General features: G+C 53.3%; 8 protein-coding genes across 8 annotated transcripts; 5 read left to right on the forward strand and 3 right to left on the reverse strand.

Annotated features, from left to right (window-relative positions):
* Positions 1-410: 410 nt before the first annotated feature.
* Positions 411-689, forward strand: PG994_011405 (uncharacterized protein; the record flags this gene model as incomplete). The annotated part of the gene is made up of 1 exon (XM_066862814.1): positions 411-689. The coding sequence occupies one exon, from the start codon at positions 411-413 to the stop codon at positions 687-689; it is 279 nt and encodes a 92-aa protein (XP_066711924.1).
* Positions 690-2,083: 1,394 nt separating this feature from the next.
* PG994_011406 (Hexokinase) lies at positions 2,084-3,782 on the forward strand (the record flags this gene model as incomplete). Its single annotated transcript, XM_066862815.1, has 6 exons — positions 2,084-2,216; positions 2,273-2,298; positions 2,366-2,776; positions 2,827-2,943; positions 2,978-3,282; positions 3,341-3,782. The coding sequence occupies 6 exons, from the start codon at positions 2,084-2,086 to the stop codon at positions 3,780-3,782; spliced, it is 1,434 nt and encodes a 477-aa protein (XP_066711925.1).
* Positions 3,783-4,024: 242 nt separating this feature from the next.
* On the reverse strand, positions 4,025-5,449 carry PG994_011407 (arginine N-methyltransferase 2; the record flags this gene model as incomplete). The annotated part of the gene is made up of 1 exon (XM_066862816.1): positions 4,025-5,449. One exon carries the CDS (start codon positions 5,447-5,449, stop codon positions 4,025-4,027), a length of 1,425 nt encoding a protein of 474 aa, XP_066711926.1.
* Positions 5,450-6,969: 1,520 nt separating this feature from the next.
* Positions 6,970-9,726, reverse strand: PG994_011408 (RhoGAP domain containing protein; the record flags this gene model as incomplete). The annotated part of the gene is made up of 3 exons (XM_066862817.1): positions 6,970-7,700; positions 7,762-8,598; positions 8,754-9,726. The coding sequence occupies 3 exons, from the start codon at positions 9,724-9,726 to the stop codon at positions 6,970-6,972; spliced, it is 2,541 nt and encodes an 846-aa protein (XP_066711927.1).
* Positions 9,727-13,688: 3,962 nt separating this feature from the next.
* Positions 13,689-14,745, forward strand: PG994_011409 (geranylgeranyl transferase type-2 subunit beta; the record flags this gene model as incomplete). The annotated part of the gene is made up of 2 exons (XM_066862818.1): positions 13,689-14,052; positions 14,120-14,745. The coding sequence occupies 2 exons, from the start codon at positions 13,689-13,691 to the stop codon at positions 14,743-14,745; spliced, it is 990 nt and encodes a 329-aa protein (XP_066711928.1).
* Positions 14,746-16,140: 1,395 nt separating this feature from the next.
* Positions 16,141-17,715, forward strand: PG994_011410 (uncharacterized protein; the record flags this gene model as incomplete). The annotated part of the gene is made up of 3 exons (XM_066862819.1): positions 16,141-16,363; positions 16,450-16,584; positions 16,634-17,715. The coding sequence occupies 3 exons, from the start codon at positions 16,141-16,143 to the stop codon at positions 17,713-17,715; spliced, it is 1,440 nt and encodes a 479-aa protein (XP_066711929.1).
* Positions 17,716-18,098: 383 nt separating this feature from the next.
* On the reverse strand, positions 18,099-19,863 carry PG994_011411 (uncharacterized protein; the record flags this gene model as incomplete). The annotated part of the gene is made up of 2 exons (XM_066862820.1): positions 18,099-18,554; positions 18,631-19,863. The coding sequence occupies 2 exons, from the start codon at positions 19,861-19,863 to the stop codon at positions 18,099-18,101; spliced, it is 1,689 nt and encodes a 562-aa protein (XP_066711930.1).
* Positions 19,864-21,161: 1,298 nt separating this feature from the next.
* Positions 21,162-21,542, forward strand: PG994_011412 (uncharacterized protein; the record flags this gene model as incomplete). The annotated part of the gene is made up of 1 exon (XM_066862821.1): positions 21,162-21,542. One exon carries the CDS (start codon positions 21,162-21,164, stop codon positions 21,540-21,542), a length of 381 nt encoding a protein of 126 aa, XP_066711931.1.
* Between the last annotated feature and the right edge of the window lie 9 nt (positions 21,543-21,551).

The raw sequence follows: 21,551 nt of genomic DNA on the forward strand, positions 1-21,551 counted from the left end.
CGAATGGGATTCCGCATTCATCACTGCATATCAAAAAATTGCCCCTCGAATCCATTTGATATCATCCATCTGGACTATGCAATGCAGCGCAATTCAAACCACACAGCTGTGAAATATGATGGATTACTAACTGACTGCAGTACAGCTTACCCCAAATGTTCCCCCAACAGATTGTGACACGCTTGCCTTGCCCTTCCTCTTCTCCGTTCCTATTGGAGCTAGATATACATGAGTTAAACTGTAAACATTCTCTCTGCCACTCGTCAGAGCAGACATAGTTTCAGTCGCAGCATCTTACGATTGTACATGTTTCTTGAGCCACCACCGGAATTCCGGAGGAGGCATTTTCTGCAAGAACGCCACCCTGAGTGGGGGTTAGGATAAGTAATATGGTGCTCGGCTGATTGAAAATGGAAGAGAAGGGCCTTTCCGGTACGCTTCAATGCAGTGGACTCGGGGCTTGGTTCATGGAATGGCATGATGGGCAGATGGGAATCGTAGCGAGCTGGCAGCCCACGAGTCCCAGCACGACTCGACCGGCCTCTCTTTCCTCGCCTCACCACCCCGAGGCTTCCATCACGCCGCTCGAGGGGGCATGGCGTATACCGTACGAGACGCCTACGAAGGGCAGAATGGAGACACCGCTGCAGCGCGACCCACCGTGCGAGGATTCCCTGGCGCTGTGGTAGGGCAGAGCTGGGCAGAGTAGCCAGCAATAGGGCCTTCTAGGCTTCTGGGCTCTGGGCTGTCTCTTCCTTTCGGACCAGGACTGGACCAGGACTGGAGACCGGGACCTGGCGTGTTGTTCAATTAAATAAAGTAATGAATACAATGTACCTACATCGACGATACGTGATACGTACTTGACATCAACTCTAATTGCGCCCCCGCTCTTGCTGCAATACCTTCAAAAGTGCGCCGCGCCGCCCGCCAGAATCGACCTCATCCCACCTCCTCCTCCTGTCACCCATAGCTGTCGGTTGAGCTGAGTAAGTTTGTACCCTACCTACATCTGCATCAAGAAGTCTTTCAGCTTGTCGCCAAGAAAACTTCTGCATTGCTTTTCTTTCCAACCAACTCAAGAGGCTTCTTCTCCTACTGACCATTCCGTATAGTTCTTACTTTGTTTGCACTAGACCTACCAACACCGAATATGTTAGTGTCTCTATCTATCTATCTACAGCCCCTCCCCCTCCATATTGCGTCATACGATTGAAAAGCCCGATTGACTTTTCTGACTTACACATCTTCAATCTGCACACACCCAGATTGGCTGGCTGACGAGTAATTGCCTGCAGAATTAAGACAACACCAAATCAAAGACATTTTCCGGCAAGATGGTTGGCCTCGGTCCTCGCAAGCCGCCGTCCCGCAAGGGTATGTATCATTGATTCTTCTTCACCTATCTTGCTTCTTTGCTTTCGGGTGCTGGTGCTGGTGCTGGTGCTGGTGCTGTCCCATGCTATATTCTGTGTTCGTGCTACATATATACAACTCCAAATCATTGTTGTGCAACGTTCCGATGCGGAGCTTTGGAGTCCTCCGGCACATAGCTCGAGCATCTGCATAACAAGATGTGCGCCGACTGGCCGAAGGCCGTCACCTCCGGGCTCAAGGCGCGTGGGCGTGGGCGTGGGCCGTGACGATATAGTTGGCAAAAACCGCCGTGGCCCTGTTGGCATTGGCGTTTCTGGGAAGAAGCTATCGGCTCTTACCATGGCTTAAGCGGCACGTCCCGTCTGCCGTGGACGCGTTGAGTTGTTCAGCTGCCTGACGTACTAGACTCGCGTGCTCGAGAAGGGATACTCCCTAAGCCGCCTGTTCGTCCTATGAAATCGTTTGCTCTGGCGGATTATTGCGATTGTTAAATCACGCCCTTTGCCCTAAAGCAGTGCCTTTTCATCTTAACTCTGGATATTCCTTCGGACCAATCCAGGATGGCTTCTAGTCATAGGTCGTCCGTCTGGGGGCCCCCCGTACCATGGAGGCACACTTACTACCATCACAATCTTTGCTGCTCTGTCGATGGTTGCTTTCCGTTTCTGGCATTGATTTACATTGTATTCCATGAGACTAACTCAACATGCCCACAGGATCCATGGCCGATGTCCCCAAGGACTTGCTTCAGGAGATCAAGAAGCTTGAGGAACAGTTCACCGTTAACTCGGCTACGCTCAAGAAAATCACCGATCACTTCGTATCCGAGCTCACAAAGGGTTGGTGTGACACCTGTCAAGACTTGAGCCACTTTTCACTGCTAACATTTTCTTAGGCTTGAGTGTAGAGGGCGGTAGCATTGTACGTTCTAGTCTTACACGTGATCGTACTTGAACAGTCCTGAGTGCTAATGTTCCCCCTGATTTAGCCCATGAACCCTACATGGGTTATGGCTTTCCCCGATGGCCATGAGACTGGTACTTACTTGGCCCTTGATATGGGCGGCACCAACTTGCGTGTCTGTGAGATCACCCTGACAAGCAACAAGTCGGAGTTCGACATTATCCAATCCAAGTACCGCATGCCCGAGGAGCTCAAGACAGGCCAGTCTGACGAGCTCTGGGAGTACATGGCGGACTGTGTGCAACAGTTCATCGACACTCACCACGGCGGTGTGCCCCCTGCTGCCAAGATCCCGCTTGGTTTCACATTCTCCTACCCGGCCACCCAGAACTACATCGATGAGGGTATCCTTCAACGATGGACCAAGGGCTTCGACATTTCTGGAGTCGAAGGCAAGAACGTGGTCCCCATGTTCGAGGCGGCCTTGAACGCTCGAGTTAGTACCCAGAACCCGCCGGTTCCGATGCTCTGCTAACCAAATCGTAGGGCGTGCCCGTCAAGCTTTCTGCGTTGATCAACGACACCACCGGTACCATGATCGCCTCTGCCTACACAGACCCCAAGATGAAGATTGGCTGTATCTTCGGCACCGGTTGCAACGCCGCATACATGGAGGACTGCGGATCTATCCCCCAAGCTGGCCCACATGAACCTGCCTGCCGACTGCCCGATGGCAATCAACTGTGAGTGGGGTGCCTTCGATAACGAACACAAGGTGCTGCCACGCACTCCCTACGATATTATCATCGACAAGGAGTCACCAAGACCCGGCCAGCAGGCTTTCGAGAAGATGATTGCCGGCTTGTACCTTGGAGAGGTCTTCCGCCTGGTAATGGTTGAGCTTCACGACAACAAGGAGGTTCATATGTTCGAGAACCAGGATATCAGCAAGCTCCGGAAAGCTTACACGCTCGACGCTTCTTTCCTGTCGGCGATTGAGGAGTAAGTTTCATTGTTTTGAGTGGTCCTATATATTGATGACTGGGCTGACACTACGTAGCGATCCGTTCGAGAACTTACAAGAGACAGCCGATCTGTTCAACGACAAGCTGAACATCAAGACCACCCGCCCCGAGCTTGAGCTGATCCGCCGCACCGCTGAGCTCATCGGTACCCGTGCCGCCCGGCTGTCTGCCTGTGGTGTTGCCGCCATCTGCAAGAAGAAGAACATGACCTCATGCCACGTCGGTGCCGACGGTTCCGTATTTAACAAGTACCCGCACTTCAAGGCCCGAGGTGCCCAGGCTCTCCGTGAGATCCTGGACTGGCCCGCCAAGACGAACCACAAGGAGGAAGACCCCATTGAGATTCTGGCTGCCGAAGATGGTAGTGGTGTTGGAGCTGCCCTTATTGCTGCTCTGACCCTCAAGCGGGTAGAGGCTGGCAACATGGCTGGTATCCTCCACCCCAGAACTTCCAGTAGGCTCTATTCTAGCTCCTAGGAATCTCACCTACAGGGTCCCTTACAATGTAAAAGGTTGCAAGCCCTTACACCGGACCGGGAAGAGAAAACGGAGGTTGCTCAAAACGGATGAAAAAAAGGGAAGTTATAGAAGTTATTGGTAGACCCTAAAATCGAGCACCTGGTTTCTCCCATTCTGAACATTCTGAACATTGTTGCTGTTCGGTTTTCTTACCTCATGAAAGTGCAAGTTGGCAGCCGGTATTCTGTGGTGAACGGTGGTTAGCAATGAGCAATAGGGTTCGAACAAGACAGAAGGAGAAACGGGCACTCACTGTTCAGTGTCCAATACCTCCTCTTGATGCCCTCCCACTCGCCCTTTCCTTCCTCCTGAAGTCCCTGCATGTCCACGTTCATCTCCTGCCAGGCAACGTCCATGCCCGCATCGCTGAGATGCATCTCGACGACCTTGGTGTAGACGTCGTAGCAGATCTGGCGGTCGGCGCCGAGGCCGTTGAAGAAGCCGAAGCGCCCTTCCTCCTTGAGCAGGCCGGGCACGTACTCGGTGAAGAACATGCGCAGCTGCGCGTAGTCCTCGCCGAAGGTGTCGAAGTAGATGGCGTCGTACGTCTCGCCGGCCTCGAGCAGCTTGGGCACCACGTCCTGCCACCGGCCCGCGTGCACCTTGAAGGCGCCCTCGCCCTGCCCCTGCGGGGCCGAATTCTCCCAGGCCGGGCCGAACGGGCAGTCAGGCGAGGTCGCGATGTGCGCCAGCACGTCCGGGTGCGCCTCGATGATGTGGTGGCGCGCGGGCTTCGTCACGGCGAACATGCCGTCGATGATGCCCATGCCGAAGCCGATGTTGAGCACCTTGCGTCCCTCGGGCTGCTGCTCCGGCGGCAACAGGGTGTCGACCGAGGCCCGCATGATGGACGTCTCCCACGCCATCATGACGCCGTTGGCCGATTCGTCCGTCAATTTGCCGGCGCTGTACGTTAGGTTCGAGCGCAGGTATTCGGCCGAGTCGACTTGCGAGGCCTGGGCCTCGGCGGCGCTGGGCGCGACGAAGGCGCGGTCGGGGTTGGACTCTAGGATCTCGGTTTCTTCTTCTTCTGCCTCTTTTGCCTCTTCCTTCTTGGGTTGTTTCTCCGTGGAGTGGCCCTCGCTATTGGTTTCCACTACGAGATCCGGAACTTCTTCACCGTCCCCAGCCGCAGCATCGGCGGTGATGTCCACAATCTCTTCGTCCTCCTCGTCATCTTCGTCCATCGACTCCAGCTCCTCGTAACCCTCGAGCAGGCCAAACAGCAGCTCGGCCCGGACGCCGGCGCCGACGCACATGTCATAGAGCTCGGACTGGCCCAGGCGCACGGCCACGCAGCCGGGCGTCTCGTTGTTGGAGTCGACGTCGTTCCAGATGGCGCCGTTGAAGAACAGCTCCTCGAGGACGCTCTTGGCGGCCTCCAGGTCGGTCGTGGTGGCGCCGGTAGCAGCAGCAGCAGCGCCACAGGACCGGATGGCGGCATGTAGCGGTGTCTCGCCCGTTGTGGGTTCCTGGACGCTCGCCCGGCCCGGGACATCCAGCAGGGGTTTCAGACTGGCCAGGTCGTGGTGCCAGGCTTGGGTCAGGATTTGGGAGATGGAGGCGGGGCACGACGGCGGGATGCGGGCCTCGAGGGCGTCTTGGTTGTTGCTTGGCTCACCCATTCTACCGGCGGAGGTCTACCTTGTGTGTATATCTATAGAACTATAGAACACGGAACCAAGGGGTAAATCTAGTAGCAATTGAAAGTTCCTGTTGGGCTCTGGGAATCCCGTCGCATGTACCTGGTCTGGTCTGGTGTAGCTTCTGGACGGCGGGGTATCTGCGATGCGATAGAAAATGCTCTTGACGCGACCGCGGGGTTGGTGGGTCGAACTGGCTTTGGCTTGGCGCATTCCCTTCCTATCGATATCAATATCAATATTAATAATAGGGGATCCTATACTAAAGAAACATCCATCACGGACGGGCGTGTGCAGTCGAGAAGGACATACATGGCCTATAGTATTTCAGTATTCTTCAAATGCATAATATGATATTAAGATAGTCGGGAAACCATTCCGGACTATTCTTTCGTGCGACCTTCGACACCCGCTAAGAATTCCAACTGATCTATATCGTATTGGTTTGGATGTCTGCCTTGTAAGGTATCTTTAGATATGAATACATACATACGTATGAAGAACCACGCATCGATGATAACCAAGGTTGAGTCTCCTCATACTTCCCCAGCGCATAGCTTGTTCTCTCCCTCTTGCGTCAATATGAGTAGGTACTATAGCCTCATGAAAATTGCCATCCAGAAAACCCAAAGCCGACGTCACAAATGGCCACCAGAGCCCTCGTCATTTGCCGGCGTCAAAGGTTATGGGCGCTGCCAACAAGTCCCTGCGGCCTCGACAGGCTGAACAAACTTGGCTTGCTCATTCATCCGTTGGAGAACCCCGGCTCCGCGCTCATAAGCACTACCACCTGGCCGAGAGAACCCAACTCTCCTACAGGTATTCAAGTATCCCACGTTAACCAAGAAAACCAGCAACACTACTACAACCGCCAGGGTGCGGAGGATAGCTCGACCGATGTCCACCCAGAATGCAGTCCTCCACCCTCTCTCCATCATGCATGGCAACTAAAACTGAAAATAGCAAGAATGGGTATTCCGAAAAAGACTGGTTATCGAGTTCAGTGTCCGTTGGAACGGCCATAAGTGACGAACATGCCGTTTCGATGCTCCGGGTTGTGGCCGATTCTTAGAATTGCAAAAGCCGCTTCACCCCCCATAGTGGCGAGCGACTTGATCCTCTCCAAAGACAGGGCCAAACAAGCTGTTTGTTTTCCGCCAGTGTGTATCTTGTCCAAACCGGAGAGCCCACCTCCGATATCGAACAAACACGCCCATCGAGGCGGAAAAAGAGGGCAACAAAAGGCAGTAGTGACATAGGAAAGCATACGTAATCGTTCTCGTCTTCACAGACCATGACGTCGTCAGAAAAAGAGCAGAAAGGGATATAGCCGCCGTATAGAAATGCTCCCACCTTCACAGGGAGAAAAAAAGAAACTACGCCAACTTTTTGTATCCATCCGCAGGGGTATAGTACCGGTAAAGACAAAATGCGCTCTCGTCTCGGCAAGTCAACGTATGAAAAGACACGACAAGTCTCGATATATACCAAGGCATCTGTCATTAGAATCCGAGTGGCGAGAGAGGCTTGATGGGCGATAGCGGTCTTAACTCTCCAGATCTCCTGGGCGTTTCGATGCTATTGATGGTTAGGCTCGTCGAGATAGTCGAAGTCGTCGAGCCAATGCTGCCATTCGAAGTGCCCGAAGGCGCACCTTTCTTCCTCAGCTTCCCGCTTCCGTTCGGATGGTGACGTGAGTGCTCGTGCGGCTGCTGAGCGCTATCCAACGGAGAGCTTCCTCGACCTTCGTTCTCATTATTGTCGCTATTTCCCTGTTGTGCCGGCACATCATTTCCATAACCCCGTGGCGGCGGCGAGTTGAACAACGCATACTCCTCTTCGATAAACTGAGCCTCGGTATTACAACCTTGCCAGCACTGTCTCCAATCGCAGACAAGAAATCGAAAACAGAAGGCATCGATTTTCATACAGGGCTGGAAGCAGATGCATAAGTTCCGAAAGTCCATCTTGTTCTTGTCCGCGTGAGCGAGTAGGAGGCTAAGGTGGCATGTGATGGCGAACAAAAGGTAGTAGTTGTAAGGCGACAAATTTGACAGTTCATCAATGAGCAGCTGAGGTACTTCTTCGGCTCCGGCGCATTCTCGAGCAATCCGTTCCTGAGCCTCTTTTGGGAACAGTTCGTCAGGCAGTTCGCGGAGCCAAGCCTTGAGCATAGACCCGATGATGTTGATGTCGTAAAGGTCGTCCTGGGCAAAGAGGTCGACATCATGTTCTATAATGGCGGTCAGTCAGCATCTAACATTGCAGCTTGTCCCGCATCCATGGCGACTTACGCTCGTCAAACTTTCTTTGCCACTTTTTTATCTGCGGCCCGCTTCCTGGTACTCGATACAATCCTTCAACATCGGTACCCTTGTAGTTGAGATAGTCAATGGCCCGCCACGGGAAGGCGGGCATCCAGAACTCTGTCTTGTCCTTCGATTTCTCGAGTCTCTTGGAAATCCTCGTTATTCGCGTCTGTTCCACCAACGGCAGGTTGATTACTTTGATCTGGTAATGTTCATCGTCCACCACTGGCTCTTTCTCCGTCGTACTACCGCTCCGCACTCCCTTTCCGAACAGGCCCTTGCTTATGATATCAGCGGCTCTCGTACCAGAACTCCGCAAGCCATTGAAGAAAGACCCGCTCGTGTTGTGTAGAGATGAAGGATGACTTCTGTTATGGTTGTTGTTATCTCTATCCCGGCGTTGTTCTTTATGTGCAGATATGTCGCGAGGGGCAGCTCGATCAGCGGAGTGGTTCCGAGGCGTTGCATTCATCATTTGCCGGTGTGACCTATCATAAGTTTCAACTGGGGCAGTCCGCAGCGGCTGTTGACCGGCTAAGGCATGGGCCCTTTCGGGCTCTTGAATCTTGACCTGTGTCGATGTTGAGGCCATGTCCTTTGTCCTAGGACTCTCCTTATCCTTGTCTTTGACTGAGCGCGATCGGTTGAGCAGCGTAAATGGCTTTGGGTTATTCTTAGACTGTTCGTTTTCTGTGACACCTGATGCCAAAGAAGCATCCGATCGAGAGGGTGGGGGTTGGCCGTCCCTCGAGGCGGGGGGGGTCAACTGAGGAGTGGTCTGTAACGTAGGAGGAACAAAGAAGTCAGCAATCCGGGGCAGACCTAGGAGGATGAGAAACAACAGCCCAGAACGTGGGCATATGATGTCAAGGCAGACGACACAAGAATGGGGAACAAAGGCAATACTGTAACTCAAATTATTCCTAATGACATACCTGAATGTTTTGAAGCTTTGCTCGAGACACGATCCGACATACTAGGAATGTCTATATCCCGGGAGACCGCCTCGTCGGGAGTCTCGACAGGTAGATGGTTCTGGCTCCGACTAGGACTTCGATGTCTGCCAGGGTGTAAATTCCCAGCCTTAGGCCCCTTGCTGAAGTTGAAGAAGCGACTGGCGTTGCGCGAGTGCTTCTCTGCTTCGCGAGATGACGACTGCTGTTGCGGTTGCGGTTGCTGCTGCGGCGGCGGCGGTTGCGATGGTAGTGGCGGTGGTAGATGCGACGCAGATTGCGATGTGAATAGCGATGTAGGCTGCGGCGTAGATTGAGGGTGGCCAGAATCCTCTATCGGCCAGGAATTTTGCGGCGGTGGTTTCTCTATTGCTGGGTATTCGGTCTTAGTTTTGGCTTGATGCTGCTGATATCGATGATAGTCGTCCTCGAAATCGTCGTCGTCGTCTTGAACCTCGGGAGCGGGGGCTGTAATCGCAGGCCGCGCCTGGTACTTGGATCGAGGTAGGCGATACGTCGCTTGCGAGTCTTGGGATTGGAGCAGCGACTGGGAGTAGTTTGGCTGACCATGCGATGACGATGGCAGAAGTGATGCTGCTGGTGAGAGCTCGGGCTGCGACGGCTGAGCCTGTTGCCCTTGGGGGGCTTGCTGGGCTTTCTTGGATGGGTTGAACCTGCTGAAGGGCGAACGTGGAGACCGAGACGACTTGGATGAGGTCGGGCTTGGGACGACCTGAAGTCCAGTTGTTTCACCACTAGTTGCAACGCCGATGGCAGATGCAGGTGCAGTTGCAGCAGAACGTGGACCTCTACTTGAACCACCACCTGTTGTGCCTGTCGTGCCTAGAGTGCGATCATTTGATGCGCTAGAGCTGGAAACAGGAGAAACACCAGCAGAAGAAACTATGGATTCGCTGAGGTGCTCATTGGAATTTGGAGTCAGATGTGATTCATCAGCCAAGGGCAGCGGCTGAGGAACATGTCTGCGAGCCATCATAGTGGCTGTCGGGAAAGGTGGTGGTGAGCCAAGGTACCATGCGACTGGTACCTGTCTCTCTCACACACTCCCGTCCGCCCTGGGTGGCTCAGGTAGGTAGGTACGTATACAATAAGCACGGTGCGGCCGGCTAAACAGTTTCCAAGTAAGAGGATTGCGTAAAACGGGATGTCTAGTGTAGCGAAACAGACGGGCAATGTGATGCAATACCATGTGTATGCGCGTGAAAGTGAAAGTGTCTCTGGGGGGTAGCTTGTACCGCCCTTCCAACTGGCTGCACAGCGAATGCGATCGACCAGAGGGGGTGTTCCGGGTACTTTCAACTCTCTCAGGACAGTGTCAGCAATGCCCAGGTCTGAGGCGTGTGGTGCCCGTGTGTGTGTGTGGTGCGGGTGTATGATGTTTCTGTTAATCAATGCAACAAGTAATGTGCGCCGCAGGTCCAGTCCCGACAGCAGGGTGACCCCGAGAGAGGACTCCTTGTGTTGCAGCACTGCTGCCCTCTCAAATAGAAAGCGGAGGAATTGTCCACTTCGGGGGTGGTGAGTTTGGTTTGAATGTATGTATGTAGGTGCAGAGCTGCAGGTGTGAGTGAGGGATCCTGGGCCTGGGACCTGGCAGCGAAGTACTCACTCCCTATTCTCCTCCTCCTCCTCCTCCTTCTTCTTTTTCCTCTTCTCCCTCTGGTCTGGTCGGGGGTTCGTCGCTCGTCGCGGCACAGAGCACAACCTTAACAAGGCACATTTAACACGCACACGCGAAGGCACATTTAACACGCACACGCGCACGCACATACACACATACTCAGCAGACAAGCAGCAACAGGAAGGGGTAGGGATGGTCTCGTGCGCAGTTTGGAGACACGTATCAGGTCCTCTCCTCGCCTTGGAAGTCGGTAGGGTCGATGGGAGGGCCAGGTCTTTTGATTCCGACTGAAATTGATTGATTGATAGATTGACTGATCAACCCAATGGATCGGGTGGAGGAGGCAGAGTGGGATGATCAATTGGATCGGCCTAGTTGAAGCCGACGTGAATGGGGTGAAGTGGATAGAATGGCGCGATACTGATAATGACACTGGGACAACCACATTCGTGATCTTGTCGTTCAATGTTGTCAGGAACATTGAAAAGTGACTGGAGCCGAAGAATCTTCATGCACGCATCGTCGCCTCGGTCGCCAGCCAGTGCCTGTCTCGCCCGTGGTTCGTATCTACTGCGAGCGCACCCATCCATCTGCCACCTAGCCCATCATCTAGGCCGTTTTGCTACCTACTTTAGTAGCAATCAATACGATGTAGCCAGTTACAGTGCTCTCTTAGTTCATTCCGTTCAGGGCGAGACTTATTCCCCTGTGCTTGGCTCTCCCCTCAGTACTTAATTAGCTTCTCCAGTAAGGATCCTGCCCACCGCTGGACTGGAAGCCCGGGCTGTTCAACGCACCCTGCCCAGAAGCCCTGCCAACCTTGAGTGGTGTGTGCTGGAAGTCAAGCTGGAAGAGCATACTTGGGATCAGGTACAGAAGACAGGCAGACCGACGCTTCCTCCTACCCAAGTAGAGTTAATATGGCTTCGCCCCTGGTAAACAAAACCTTCAATACGGCTCAGTTCGTATGAGACTCTATTGCATGACAATACAGTAGTTCCCCCATAACATTCCAGAGGTGTGGGACCCACGGGCTTGCTCAAGTCCAGATGAGTTCCCAACTCTATATTGAAGTAAAACATCGAAATATTTCAGGGGAATAGATTTGGAAACTGCACGTCTCCCTTCCCAAGAAATGCAGCTCTCAAACGTTTCGGGGCAGTCGTACAGATCAATACAGAGACCGATTCCTACAATCTACAGTACATGCGCAATGTCTCGGGATGTTTGGTCTACATCTTCCAGTTAAGGCCGATTGGACACAGGAGCCCCGACATCCAGCCAGCAGTGGTGGGCCGGCCAGGCGCCGGCTGGCTGCGAGCACTTAATCGTTACCCTACCTAACATTAGCTTAGGAACGGTAATGGCTACCTGTACTTTTGGTATCCGCATTGCAGGCACAGCTGCATTCTTCGCGTCTATCGTCCATTGTCCATTGCATCCCTATGGCATTGTGTTCCGCGGCGACGTTAGATCGCATGTAAGGCATGCAAGAGTGATGTAGATTATATGAGTTACGCTTTGTGGAAAGCCTACAGTACGACCTCTGATAATCAAGGGAGTAAAGTACAATGCGCCGCTCAGGTGTGTGTGTGTGTGTTGTATCCGTCGGGGGCAACTCTGGGCGGCCGAAACAGCATGATATCTGAGACATTGGATCCTTACGACGCGGTCTCCCCTTTTTTCCCCAACTGGCAGGGGAAGCGGGAGGGGAGATCTTACGAGATGTGGCATTTGTGCCTGGCTTACGTTTTTACGCCAGCAAATTCTGATACATGTTGCTGTGAATCGCGACAGCGTACATACTACATAGCTACGCATAACTATTTTTAGTTCATTGGGTTCGACATTGCTTCTCCTGACCTCCTGGGATAGCAATGTTACATTACCTAAGGGCATAGCTACCTGTCCAGTAGGAATCTTACCGATGCATAATAACTCTACCACGGACTTTGGCGATGAGCGAAGCCCTCTCTGTACCCACGGGCATGCCGCGTCAACGTACATACGTGTACAGATGGTTGGCCGTTGAGTGGCCAAGTTGTGGTTATCGTACGCGCTACCCTGGCCTTGTGTGGCTGCAAGACTGTCTAGCCTGGCCTTGGGGCCAAGTCCCTCTAGCCTCGAACTGTGATATCACTGCACTGAAACATTGAACATCGGGGGTATGTGAGCACAATGGGTGATGGCAACGTGCCGAGGCTTGGGATAGTCAATAAAAATATTCGCGTCATGTTCGTGACAGAAGAAAAGTAAAACAAGTTTACCACGTTGCTGTACATGCACAAGGGAACGAACGGTGAGACCGGGGATGATGAGCATGGCGTTTTTCTCGTACATTAGGTCAGGCAAATCTCACAAGGTGCGTGAACCATCACCTTCTGACTTGTGAAGCGCTGAACAGTCATGCCGGACTTGTGGCCGACAGATGGGAAGCAAGAAAATACAAAATACGACAGTTCTACTAGATGGCTCTATTTATGTAGGAGGTATTTGTCAAACACAATAATTCGATGACTCTTTGCCAGGTTATGGGAAGCACATGCAAGCAAAGCATCACCAGTGATACGCACGAGAAAAGCAGATGTGATGGAAACACTGTTCACTCAATCTAGCCAACGTTGGCCTGAAATTTTAGAGTACTGTGATGTGGTTCGACAGCATAGCCAACACTTGCTTCTTCTTTACATCCTTGGGCAAACCAAGAAGAGCAATGAAAAAGATGAGTTGCGTCGCTTGGAGGCAGTGTAATACCAAGGACACGGTGGGCAGGTGGCATGTGCAAGCACAGAGGTCACCACCCTGATGACAAAAATAAGAATAATCACGATTGAGGTCCTTAGACCTCTTTCAGAGATTAAACTGAAAAGAACAGATACTACACTTGATTGAAGCCAAAAGGCAAAAAGAAGAGCTGAGGAAGGAAAGAAAAGAAAATTGAAAGAGAGGGAGGGAGGGCAGATATTTATACCCTTTCCCAGCAGTTTGATTGCGCTCAGGCAGCAGCGCCCCACTCTGATAAGGGCACTCACCGGTGGGGGACGAGGCTGATTGTCCCCCTCCACTTCAACCAATTGAATTCATGAGCTGGATGGATTCTGAATAGTTTCCTAAGGCTGCCGCTCGTAATGCCCCGCTACCTACTGTAGGTTAGGTAATTGCATGTACGTCAGCAGACTGGTTGGCTTATGTACATCCACCCCTAAGGCCAAGAGGTATTGCGGTCTTGGCTTGGATGCTGTAGGTACATTGAGGTCATCCTCGAAGCTGGACATCCTGAACTGCTCTTTCTCTATTCTAGTCTAGGTTCTTGAATCATGGCACAACTGCAAAATCTACCGGACGAGCTGCAACTTGCGACGGAGGCCCATGTCAAATACATCCAAAATCTCGACTCCCGCAAAGATGAATATGAATACTGGCTGACCGAGCACCTGCGCCTCAACGGTGTCTACTGGGGTCTCACAGCCCTCTACCTCTTGAAGAAACCCGAGGCCCTCCCCCGCGACGCTACTATCGACTTCGTCCTTTCCTGCCAGCATGAGAATGGCGGCTTCGGTGCCGCCCCCGGCCATGATGCTCACATGTTGTACACCGTCAGCGCGGTTCAGATCCTCGCCCTGATCGACGCCTTCGACGAGCTAGAGAAGAGGGGCAAGGGCAAGGCCGCTGTGGGCAAGTGTGCGTGATGACTCTTTGACCGGCGCAAACCAACCCTCGGACATTCTAGGCTGACGAGCCAACATAGTCATTGCTGACCTGCAGAACCGCGAGACTGGCACGTTCGCTGGCGATGAGTGGGGCGAAGAAGACACCCGTTTTCTCTACGGCGCCTTCAATGCCCTCTCGCTGATGGGCCTGCTCGATCTTGTCAATGTCGACAAGGCTGTCAACCACATAGAAGCCTGCGCAAACTTTGACGGTGGATACGGTCTAACGCCCGGCGCCGAGTCGCATTCGGGTCAGATCTTTACGTGCCTGGCTGCCTTGTCCATAGTGGGACGGATGGAGTCGGTCGAGGCTGATAAGCTAGGCAAGTGGTTAAGTGAACGACAGCTGCCCAACGGTGGCCTGAACGGTCGGCCCGAGAAGCAAGAAGATGTGTGCTACAGCTGGTGGGTATTGAGCAGCTTGGCCATGATCAACCGCACGCACTGGATTGATCGGAATGCCCTCTTTGGCTTCATTTTGAGGTGCCAAGACACAGAGAAGGGCGGCATCTCGGACAGACCTGGTAATATGGTTGATGTGTGGCATACGTTGTTCGGCCTCACAGGGTTGAGTCTTCTCGGATATCCTGGCCTGGACGAGATTGATCCCGTGTACTGCCTGCCGAAATCTACGACCCAACGCATTCTTGGCTCCAAGAAATAAATACGGAAACGTATATTCGCCCTACTTCGCTATCGGTACAAGCCTTCGGCCAATAAAGCGTGTCAATCAAGTGTTCTCTGTGGATCTAGACTGAGTGGTCTGCCATGGGTGAAGACTTGCGGCTGTGTCTCCGGCTTTCTCCCTACAATCTAGTGCCTTGCAGTCCGTTTCCAGTAGTAACTATGATCCATGGCAGATATGAATCTTCATACGATGCATCTTGACATTTGTACATATTCGGGTGCTGGAACAATACTTTGCATTAGAGCGTTTGTCCGATTGTTGTTGACCATTAATGTTCAAGAATCGAACAGCATTTTCTTATTCGGCTGGTGCTCTATTGCCCCTGTCGACTTGCAGCAAGAACTCAGGCACTTCATCCGCCTTCTACTGATATCGCCTTTCTCGCGTATCAGGGGAGCCATGTGCGCAACGGGCATACGCTTCGTCTTCACGGACGTCAATAGCATAGCCACTGCCCTAGCAAGAGGCCCCTTATCGTGGGTCTTCGGGATTGTGGAGGGCCAGATGATAGATGCGGGGTTAGCAAAGCAGTGCCACGGAATACTGGCCGCGGAGTGCTTGGATTCGGAGTTCAGTGTCTCATCGCCACCTTCTGTATCCGACTGAGAGCATAGTCCAATAGTGAACTGCCGTGGTTCGGGTACGATGCCAAGTCAGGTAGAAGTAGCATCGAAGCTATGTCGGGCTGCCGATGCATCTGCGGCTGACCCAACATGACTCGAGCGGATTGGAGGTGTGTATCGACTACGACGATGCGTATGTTCTCGACTCTCCTTACTAAGTATTGCTTGGCAACAACAGACAGAATTTCTAGACTTGAACCTACCAGAGCTAGGCAGTGGGAAACGCTCTTAGGATCACTATCGCCATCTTGCCTTTACTGCCTCATCTAATGTTGAAGTTGTGCAAGTTTGGCAACTCCCCTCTTGGACGCACAATAGTGGCATTATATGCAGAAAGGGCCACAAGAAATACCTGAACAGAGTTGGTTGGTTGTTCTTCGTTGTATGCAGTGAAGTTGTTTATCGAGCCAACAACCTATACAGAGAGACGGACAGACGTGTCAGGGGTCTCCCGCTTCCCCCACTTCGGCAACTACCTACCCCATGGGGATCTCTTGCTTGCACTATCACGACGATCCTAGCTCATTGCCGGGTGGGGGAGGCCTATCTTGTAAGTCACCTACATCCCATGAAGAGGAGGCGTGAATTGTGTGTATCAAAGGGGAATGGATGTTCTTCCAATTCGAATGGCGCTCGTAGGGGGAGCTTTCATATATCTTTCGCACTTGTTTGCTACCTATAAATATTTCTGGGGTCCTGCATATCTCCTTGGCCATTTCTTGTTTCATTAGCAAGTACCTAGTCAAACATGGCGATGGGAACCGACGATAAGACGGCAGCGTCAAGCCAACACAAGGAAGTCACCAGGACTGCCGAATCGTCCAGCCAACAACATGTTGAAGGCAACGCGTTACTGGTCGACAAGCAGGGTCGGATCCGTCGACTGCCTATACCTTCGAACAGCCCAAATGACCCCCTGAATTGGAAGGCGTGGGAAAAGTCTGCCGTGATCTTTTGCTGTTGCTGGTTTTGTGAGTTTTGTTTCCTCCTAATTTGGATCTGGGTCGTTAATTAAGTAACAAGTGGACAATATGCTGACTGATCTGTCAACTTCAAGCCATCATGGGACTTGCTCTAGCGAGTGGCCTCGGTGCGATTCTTGGGGTGTTCTTCCAGTTCTATGGGCCACAAGGTTATGATGCCGGCCAGATAACGTTCTTGTTGACGATGCCGTCCTTGTGCATCGGGCTAGGTAAAGAAGCTCTCATCTATTCTGCTGAGTGCTGCTAACGGCTCACAAGGCAACTACATCATCCTGCCACTGTCACTAGCCTTTGGGCGCCGCCCCGTGCTCGTCCTCTCCACCAGTGTCCTGCTAGGCGCCACCATCGGGTCCGCCGCGCAGGATAGCTACAACGGGCACCTGGCGTCGCGGATCATCCAGGGGCTGGCCACGGGCGCCTCCGAGTCGCTGCTGCCCCTGATGCTGACCGAGGTGACGTTCCTGCACCAGCGCGGGCAGGTCTTCGGCCTCTACTGGATGACCCAGAGCGTCCTGAGCGCCGCCTTCAACCTCGCCAGCAGCTACGAGGCCGCCGCCCTGGGCTGGCGCTGGTACTACTGGGTCTTCGTCATCACCATCGCCGTGGGCCTGGTCTTTGTCGTCTTCGGCGGCTTCGAGACCAAGTTCACGCGCCCCGCGACCAGCCTCGACGGCTGCGTCGTCTACACGGACGAGTTCGGCGTCACGCGCGTCGTGCCCGACAGCGAGGCCCAAGAGTACCTGGAAGCCGTCGACCTCCAGCAGCAGCAGCCGCCGCCGGACGCCGCCGCCACGGAGATGCGAAAGCCGTACCTCCAGAAGCTCAAGCTCTGGTCCGCACCGCACCCGCACCCCTGGCGCGCCATCCTCGCGTCGTGGGCGCGTATGCTGCAGTGCTTCACATCGCCGGCGCTGCTCTACGCGGTCCTGATCAGCTCCATCACGCTGGCGGGGACCATCAACATGTCGCTGACGTACGACGCCGTGCTGCAGGGCTACGGCTGGCTGCCCCAGGACGTCGGGCTGGTCAACGTCGGTGTCATCGTCGGCTCCGCCCTGGGCGCCGCCTACTGCGCCTTCCCGGGCGAGTGGCTGACGGTCTGGATGGCGCGCCACAACCACGGCGTCCACCAGCCGGAGCACCGGCTCCTGGTGCTCGTCTTCCCCGCCGTCCTTGGCTTCGCCATGCTTCTCCTGTACGGCTACACCGCGGTGGGCGGCGCCTCCTATTGGGCGCCGCTACTCGCGTACGCGTTCTTCCAGATCACCTTCGTCAGCGTCCTAATTGTGTCGTCCAACTTTGCGGCCGAGGCGGCCCGAAGCACCCGGGGCCGGCTTTAGTCGTGGTCGTCGGCACAAAGAACATTGTCTCTTTTGGGGCCACGTTCGGCTTCACGCCCATGCTTGCTCGTGGGGGGTATGTTTGGTCTTATGGTGTGCTGGCAGGGATGTTTGGGGGCATTTTCGTCCTCGGGATTCCCGTGTACCTGCTGAACCCCAAAGTGGAGGAAATATGTTTCGGGAGTTGAACAGAAGCACGGCATCACTTCGACCGATTGATCTCCCCCGTAACTTTGTTAGTGTTGATATAGAGAAGATGGGCGGGCATCTTTTTATAGATTTCTCTCCACCATTATATGCTAATACCGTATGATATAACTGGCAAGGTCGGTTGTCTCATCACTCTACAGCCCTGGCGAACCTATCATATCATATTATGCACCTCAATTTTCTGATGATGCACACTTCCAACCAGTAGCTAGTTTAGGATCTCCATGATCTTGTTTGCTTACACTCGGGTAAGGGCAATGTGCTAGATGACTGTTAATAAGCGAAATGGAACTTGAAATACTAGGAGGGTATGACTTGCTTCTTTGCGACACATCTTGGCCCCCTACAACATCATCGAGGTACTTGGTTCCAATCAATGTCTCTGGTGTTCTACTGTTCTCGACCCAGTCGATAAGGGCCAAGAGTGCATTGTGGCTAGGATCGAGCAAAACCTGGTCATAGGGATATCTTTGGGCATTTCCTATGCTCCATGCACCAGGGCCCCCACCACAGTGGTGCATGCCCGGGATGAAGAACAAGCGATAGAAAGCTTGAGTTTCCTCCAATGTCAGATTTGTATTGCTTTGAACATCGCTGTAGAACCACTCGGACAGCGCCGAGGTAACAGTCTGAGGATGATGTTAGCGACTAAGTCAGGGGCCTAGCCAACAATGTAGAAAGACCAATATGGGAAAAGGGGCTTACCTCGTCATTCCGGCCGTGGTATGAGATGATCTTACCACCGCGTCTATGGAACTCGGATAGGTCGGTATCCCAAGCGTTGACCTGCCCAGGATTTGCCGCGAGCGCAAAGTCCATGTCCGCGGTACTGAAGTTCTCGGGCGTCCAGGCACTATCGTTGTAAACAGCACCCCGCCAGAAGTCCTGCAGGGTGGTGTAGCTCAGTTTTGCGATCCCGTTCTGCTGATTCGCTGAGAAGACGTTGGTGTTGGCGCCAAGATCGAAGGCCGGATACACAACATGTCCGCTCGAGTCGGCGACAGGTTCGTAGGCCTTCCGAACCGAGATCACCTGCTGTGGCGTCAAACACAGTGTCGCATTCAGCAGTCCGGTCCCGCAGGCGAGTGTCTGCGGGTCAAAGCGATGCCGTGTCGGCTCGTCGATGATCCCATCGGTTACACCATCCAAGGGATCTAGCTGCCTGATCTGCTCTGCTACGATAGCCGGCCATTGCTCGGGTCGCACATAGGCCGGCGAGTCGAGGTTAGGCCACCCTATTCGATGCGCGAGTATGCCTTTCGAAGCCACAATGCGTAACCAGTTCACCCCTGGACTTCCAAGCAGGAGACCGTCGAAGTCATCTGGATATAGGTGGGCATTCTGAAAACCCTGTCGTCCCCCGGTGCTGCAGCCGGCGTAGTACTTCTTCGTCGACGAGGCGCCATAGTACTGCTCTACCACCTGCGTGCCCACCGAAGCCTCGACGTGGAGCGACCGATAGCCGAAGTCGTTCAGAACCTCTGGCCTGTTCAAGAAGAATTCGAACCCCGTCGACCCGTTGTGTCCGGCATTCATCCCGAACGAAGCGAAGCCGAGCGCGGCTCCATTTTGCATGGTCGGGTAGTCGATGCAGCCACCGATCCCTCCGGTCCCTGTAGCCAGAAGTCTACTATTCCAAACGTCCGAGTCTGGAAGCCAGGCTTCGAGCTGTACCTCGCTTGACGAGCTGGTGGCCACCAAAAGCACCACCCGACAAATATCGGCCGTGATAACGGCACTGGGGTCGGGCCCACCGCATGAAGCGACTGTGCCCAGAAGAGGCAAGACAGTTCCGTTAGTCTCATAGCTGTAGGTGATGACTTGGGTGTCGGGTATAGAGAGCTGGGAGCCAAGCGAGGCGCACTTGTCAGCAGTACATCTTGCCAACCGTGCAAAGGCTCCGAGAAGCAGCAGCTTAGTTGAAGCGGATATTTTCATATTGAAGTGTCAATGGCCGTCATAGTCTCCTTCCAAACAAATTCCGAGGTAAATTGTGCCAGGTCGACGGAGCTGCTCATTGACAAGGGTGAAGTAATTATCAACTTCAATAGCGTATGTTAATCAAGGCTTATATAGATCCCACCGCTCCCGCATGCAGGCGGTGGCCTGCCCGCACATGGCTGCCGATGGTCAAAGTTGAGGCAGGCATCTCCAGGTTTCCCCGCGCCCGAGGCCTACGTCGACTCCGCTGCGTATCCGCATTCCCCGCATACGACAGACCATGTAACTTGCGATCCTTTCTGTTCTCGTCTGGTGATCATAATCTCGGCCTGCAATAGACTATCGGATCTCTAGAAGGAACGAGTCTTGACTTCAAGCAAAGCTTCAGGACTATCGAGGCATCTTATAAGAGATACATCCGCTGTGTCAGAATCAGGCAATCTGAGAGAATCCTGGAGTCAGCAGAAGTCGGTTGCCCAAGTCACAAAAACCTTTCCTGTTGCATCTATGTCTCCATACACACTGGCACAATCAGCTCATATCCAAACACTTGACAATCCGCCCGTCAGCTCTATCCGGGATTATAAGCCTAGCATGTGACTTTCTTGGCAGAGACGCATAATAGCCTGGAGCAATTACCTTTGCCAAAGAAGATTTCTCATGTCCATGGGGCGTGGTGAATTTGACCTAATTGGGGACTTATAGACAAATAAGCAGGTAGTCTCCGATGGCAATGGATCGCGAACGAGCACCTAGAAAGATGTGGACATATGTCAGGAATATTATGGTCACAGTCTTTTTCCTTTCATTTTTTGACGCAGTTGTTAAGATGGAAGCGGTCAAGCTGTCATGGAACTCCCAGCCAGCCAGCCGTCCGCACCAAGAAACAGAAGAGGAGCCGGATGAAAAGGGACATTTACTGTTACAGTTAATGGAGGGTCTGCTGTCGAAGATGTAAGAGGAGGAAGAACAACTTCAAGTTCGACTCGGAGTCGGGTGGCTGCCCGTTTCGTATACTCACGATGTCAGCCAACCATCCGAGGACTAGAACCCTCCATAGGATCCAGATCCCAACACTTCTTGTCCGTGTAGACTGAACCCGAATTTTAGGATCGTCTGGTTTTCCACAGTAAGCTCCTGCCTCAATTGTATCTCACCGACTGGTGCGTGTGGTGGACAGATGTATAAAAGGGGGACTTTCTTCAGTATGTTTTGACACCCAAGCAGCAACAACCACAGTATTGCCCACCAACCTTCATCTCACCACTCTTTTTGACCATACTGTTACCGCTAGAATGCAGCCTTCACTCATCACCGCTCTACTCTCCAGCTTGCCTCTGATCGCAGCTCAGACGACTACGCCCCAGCCGGACCCGCCCGTACCGGGAAGACCATTCGCAGCACAAGTATGGAACAACACGGCCGATTGTGCCACTGACGGGCCGTGGAGGCTCATCTACAGCAGTCTCAACTGCCTCAACTATCCCTCCCCCGGCACCGGCTCGATCACCGTCCTTGTCGGCGTGAGAGGGGAAGACACCCTGTCCGCTTGGACGGGGCCGGACTGCACCGGCGAACGCATCATTTTCGACCCAACCCACGATGTTTGCCAGAGCCTGGAAGGCCGGGCTGTGAAAAGCTGGAATCATTACTTGATCCCCGCCGATGGCAGATAGACGGACTGG

This window comes from Apiospora phragmitis, assembly GCF_038363925.1.
Source record: "Apiospora phragmitis strain CBS 135458 chromosome Unknown utg000010l:1.0-9815664.0:1.0-9183399.0, whole genome shotgun sequence".
Lineage (NCBI taxonomy): Eukaryota > Fungi > Ascomycota > Sordariomycetes > Amphisphaeriales > Apiosporaceae > Apiospora > Apiospora phragmitis.